Source organism: Bison bison, unplaced genomic scaffold (assembly GCF_000754665.1).
Source record: "Bison bison bison isolate TAMUID 2011002044 unplaced genomic scaffold, Bison_UMD1.0 scf7180017864490, whole genome shotgun sequence".
Lineage (NCBI taxonomy): Eukaryota > Metazoa > Chordata > Mammalia > Artiodactyla > Bovidae > Bison > Bison bison.
Genome location: NW_011495049.1, coordinates 9395845 through 9400928, shown reverse-complemented (window position 1 = coordinate 9400928; position 5084 = coordinate 9395845). Strand labels below are relative to the sequence as shown.

General features: G+C 39.3%; 1 protein-coding gene across 1 annotated transcript in view; it reads right to left on the bottom strand.

The window, feature by feature from the left end:
* VCAN (versican) overlaps nucleotides 1-5084 on the bottom strand; it is a 120754-nt gene that overhangs the window by 96737 nt on the left and 18933 nt on the right. The window contains exons 4-6 of the mRNA XM_010863384.1: nucleotides 4745-5084; nucleotides 1234-1408; nucleotides 1021-1148 (exon numbers count right to left, since the gene is read on the bottom strand). The exon at nucleotides 4745-5084 is cut by the window's right edge and continues 13 nt beyond it. Of these exons, the coding sequence (XP_010861686.1) occupies nucleotides 1021-1148; nucleotides 1234-1408; nucleotides 4745-5084 (643 nt within the window). The remainder of the gene's footprint in view (nucleotides 1-1020; nucleotides 1149-1233; nucleotides 1409-4744) is intronic.

Below are 5084 nucleotides of genomic sequence, written 5' to 3'. Positions count from 1 at the left end.
TTTTTTCTGAGGACCCCCCCCCACGCCCCCCTGCCGTGCAGCCAACCTCCTCATTTTAAGCATAAGAAAATTGAGATCATTCTTTTACGGGTACCCAGCTAAAATTAAATGTATAACTCAATGCGATACCTCTATTTATATATTGAGGCCTCTAAGATAGCTATTGTTACAAGTGAACTTCCATTTCAAAAGTCACAGAAACTTCTACTCCATGTGTCTTATAATAAAATTATTATGTCCTTAGGTAACATTGCCAGAAGAGAACTCAAATTTACTATCTCTAAGAGTCTCACTCTGTCACTGAGGAGGAAATGATGATGCCAGAATCAATCAGGCTCTAAGAATCTCTAAAGCAAGGCTTACATCTTACCTGACTTCATAGTTCTAACAAGCAGAGCATCTATCACACAGTGGGTGTTTTGTATTTTTTTTTTTGCGTGCTGATTGATTGAATGAATAAATGATTGCTTTAAAAATTAGTGTAGCAATATTGCTTTAAATATTTGTAATTAACCTCCAATTAAAAAAATAAATTTATATTAAAAAAAATAAATATTAGTGTAGCAAAGTGAACACAAGGAGAAGCAAACCATGAAAATCCTTCCTTGGCTAGTTTGTGTCATTCAGTTGCACTTTGGGATGTTTATCAGCACTTGGATTCACAGTGGTTTGTCATCACAGGACTTTACCTGAAGTCCTTACAAGAATAGGTACCGCCCTTACAGGCTTCTATTCTTAATGCTCTAAAAGTGTATTGGAAACGTTCCAGTGGCAGCATGACTGAAAGCAAACCTGCCATTAACTAAAGACATTTCAAACCTACATAACCATTTACACAGCCCTCCTTCTCTTTCCACTTTAATTTAAGCTTATTTCACCACAGAATCATACGGTTATTTAAACTAAACGTTGCTGTTTGGAATCCAAACAAGCATGGAGACTCACTCTATCCCCACGTGCTCCCAGTGTTTCCTCGATTTTCTCGGGTCAAATGAAGCTATAGAAATGTGAACATCTTACCATCCAGATGGTCCACGTAACAATACACATCGTAAGTTTCATGAGGAGCACGGAATCCGTAGGTCCGGACTCCTTCCTTCCCCATCATGTCTCCATAGCAGCCTTCTCGGGGAACCCGGATGGGATACCTGGGAAAATAAAGGACTAGGAAGTAGCACTATATTCTCACTCCCCACGTGATGAACTAAAGCCGGTAGCCCCCAGACCACTCACCTAACAGTCTGATCTGACAGCCAGCCTGCATCACACTGCTCAAAACCATCTTCATAGGCGGCATGCAGCTGCTCTGGGGTGGCTATGACGGCCCCGATGTCCACACAAGCCTTCTGTGCCATCTCAAAGTTCAGGGTGTACCTGCTGGTTGCCGCCCTGTAGTGAAACACAACCCCTGCAAAGATAGCAGCGAACAATTACAGGCGAGTTCAGGTCTCCCCTCGTACTGTGCAGTTTCTCATTGGAGCAGTCTGTCAAATGACTTGCTAACACGGTCTTAAGACCATGACAATCTTTTTATTTTTACTTCATATAGCATTATGCAAAATTATGGTGATCTGAGGAACCCCAGAAATGCTATTCACTCAGGTATCCCATTCTGCTCCATTAAAGTTTCCTAGTCAGGAGTTTTCTGTTCCCATGGAAACCGTCTGAAAAAAAGATTTAAGCTGCTAAATCCCATATGGTGACTAGTGGTCCTAATTATAGGTAGTATTCAGGCTATTATGGCTTCCCAGGTGCTTCAATGGATAAACAATCTGCCTGCAATGCAGGAGATGCAGGTTCAATCCCTGGGTAGGGAAGATTCCCTGGAGGAGGGCATGGCAACCAACTCCAGTATTCTTGGCTGGAGAATCCCATGGACAGAGGAGCCTGGCGGGCTACAGTCCATGGGGTTGCAAAACAGTCTGGCACGGCTGAAGCAACTGACCATGCGCGCACAGGCTATCAGGGGACCACGGACGACTAAAGGCAGTAGGTGCTGCAGGAGACACAAAGAGTTAAGGAGGTCACGAGATCAACTCCTCTCCATGTTTGTACTCAGGGCCAACTCAATAGAAGCATATAGAACCTTCACCAATACCACTTCCTCCAAACATGAAATATTGTGATATTTACTTACCGAGACAATATATTATAATGGAAAAGACACTAGAGTATATAAGAGAAGGCCTATTCTAATTCTTGATTTGCTCCTTAATCATATATAAGCCTTAATTTCCTCCTCTATAAAGTATACCTAACAGTGCTTATGCTGTTTTATTGAAATGAAGATCAAATTAGATAAAGAATTTTAAAATATCTTAAAATGTTGGATAGGCTACTATAATAAATGTTTATCATATTCACTAACTGATCTGCATAATGTAGAATCTCCACTTTGACAGGTAAAATGTATGATTTTTATCCCAAAGAAGGCCTGAAATAAAGTTCTCCAGACTCCCGCGGGTAGAAGCCAGGCATCCTGATATGTGCTTCAAATTCCACTTTGTCGTATTTTAGGAGTTGCATAAACTAGTGGTTCTTGAACTGTGTTTCAGGGTCAAAGAACTGTCAAAAGCCTGAGGAAAGAGCAACTGAGGGGGTGAAGCTTGGGGCCCTCCTCCCACTTGAGCAAGGGCATCTCCATTTTTAACTGGAGTAAATATGGTGACTCATTTTCATCAGACAGCAAAGTGAGTCAAGCTAATGTGCCTAGGAAGTCACTGGAAAATAGAAATTGGAGTAATTGGGTTTTATGGGTGAGATTTTATTGTCATATCATTTAACACCACATATTTATTATGTGGAATTAATTTTGGTTTCCAAGATATCTTTCACTTTCCTTTTATTCCTAGTAATTTCTTAGAGTTGACAACAGCCTCCCTCCGTCTCTCTCTCTCTCACACACACACAGCTTGACTTCTAGCTATTAAATTGTTTTCCACATGCCTATCCTCGCTTCTGTCTTCCAAAACAGGTATGTGCCAATAAAGCATCTACAGGGGACAGACTAGGCATGTCATCAATAAGCACCTCTGATCAGTGTCAATACAAAAAGGCCTGCACAGGTACCAAGTGGATGCACTGACAACTAATACTTATTTCCCATTTCTGATATTTCAAAGAACAAAAAAACAAAAAAACAGCGAATGCTTTTCATAAAATCTATACCTTTACAGAACAACTTTAAAATTTCCAGGAAGTATATATGGTCCTATAAGTATGTTTATAATGATCTCTAAGACTTGAGCAAGACTTTGCATGGTTTTAAATTAGTCTTCTGCTGATCAAAGCGTCAAAGAGCCTTCTTGGTAATTAAAAATCTTCCTAGTGCACTGAGGACTGGCAGTAAGGGGGCACAAAGGGGCCTCCATGACCAAGGCAGGGAATATCAGGCTGTATAAGTATCTATAATTGCTGGATAATTTGAAGACCTCATGGGGCTAAGGAGATTAAGTGGAGAATTTTCATTGTTTCAGAGAGGCAAGGGGCAAATCCACTGCTAATTCTTTAATGATGAAGATTTAAGAAGTTGTTAAACTTCTGGGATTTAATATATATATATATAATATACATATAATGCATATCTAAGTTTATATATTTTATTTATATATATATATAATGTTACATTACACAAAAAGAGGAAGAGATATATCAGTAGAAAAAACAATCCAAGACTAATCAAAGTAAATGATAAAAAAAATTAAGAGCAAAGAGCCCAGGGTGTTCAGTGGATGCCTGGAAAACATAAAAATAGATTTATAGAAGACAGGAATAGGATCTGAATGGGAAAGGATGTTCAGAAAATTAATCTGTCACATCTGAAATTCAGAGTATTTCCTTTTGGCTACACAAGAAAGAGTTTTAATAAAACCCTTTGTATATGTTTCTGAAAGGTAAATATTTTATAGGGAAATGGAGGGTTGGAAGAAAAATCTGTTCCATCATGCCTGGGTATGAGAATTTTGCTTAATAACTTGCCAAAATATTCTGCTTCCAGGAGCTGTGGCATTATGTGTGTACCCAATTAAAGCAATTTTTCTTTGCTTTGTCTCCTAACTTAAATTCAAATGACATATAAACTACCACTGAAAGGGGGCTGAAACTAAAATGTCTCATCGCAAGACAGTGGGTGACTAGTGTACTGACCTTAAAAAAATACACCGAATTCTTGTTTTGATCCAATTCAAATGTTTATTGAGTCCTTGCCTTTTCAAAGCACTATGATATTAATATATACCATGGACTTATTAGGTGCCTTATTTATTCAATGTAAGTTAAGATATAACTTATATTTCTTAAAAGCAAACTCAAACATTTTAATAATCATGCTAGGAGAGTGAGAAAAAGGGTTTGTGTGTGTGTGTATGTATATATGTGTATATGTGTGTTTATGTATGCATGTGAGTATACATGCACATATGCACATATTAAAAAAAATTAAACTGTAGATCAGCCTTTGCAGTCTTCAAAAATAATTGCTGATAGGTCTCAATAATGAAGTAATGATTCTTGAGCTATATACCATGTCTTGAGGTATTCATTATATCTGGTATAAAGTCACCTTCCTTGACTCCTGACCAATTAACAGCTCATTTTTAGTAACGGACATGGACTATTGGGTCGATTGGTGTGTGTTTTCCCTCTGTTCAAACCCTGAGCAATGGCTACTTTTGAATCTTGTTTCACTACACTTCTGAACCAGGTATCCTGTAGTACCAGCTTCTTCTAGATTCGCAAGCCTTACCCTCCACGGTCAGTGACACCGTGTCCTGTGTGTCTTCAATCCCGTACATGACGTCACAGCGGTAGCGGCCTGCATCACTGGCCAGCAGTTTGACCATGGTGAGTGAGGCATCGCCCACGTCCTCGGGATGTGTAGGCACCGACACTCTCCCTTTGTAGTCTTGACCGATCTTGATATTCCCATTTTGGGCCACGAGAACAGTAGTCTCCTTTAAATCTTTTCCCGTCTTGTCCAATTCAATCTTAGACCATTTGATTCGCAGAAATTCACTGGTGGTGTTATAACTGGGTGGTAAGGTAGGCATGGTTGAGAAATGACAAGGTAGGTTGACTTTTCCAGA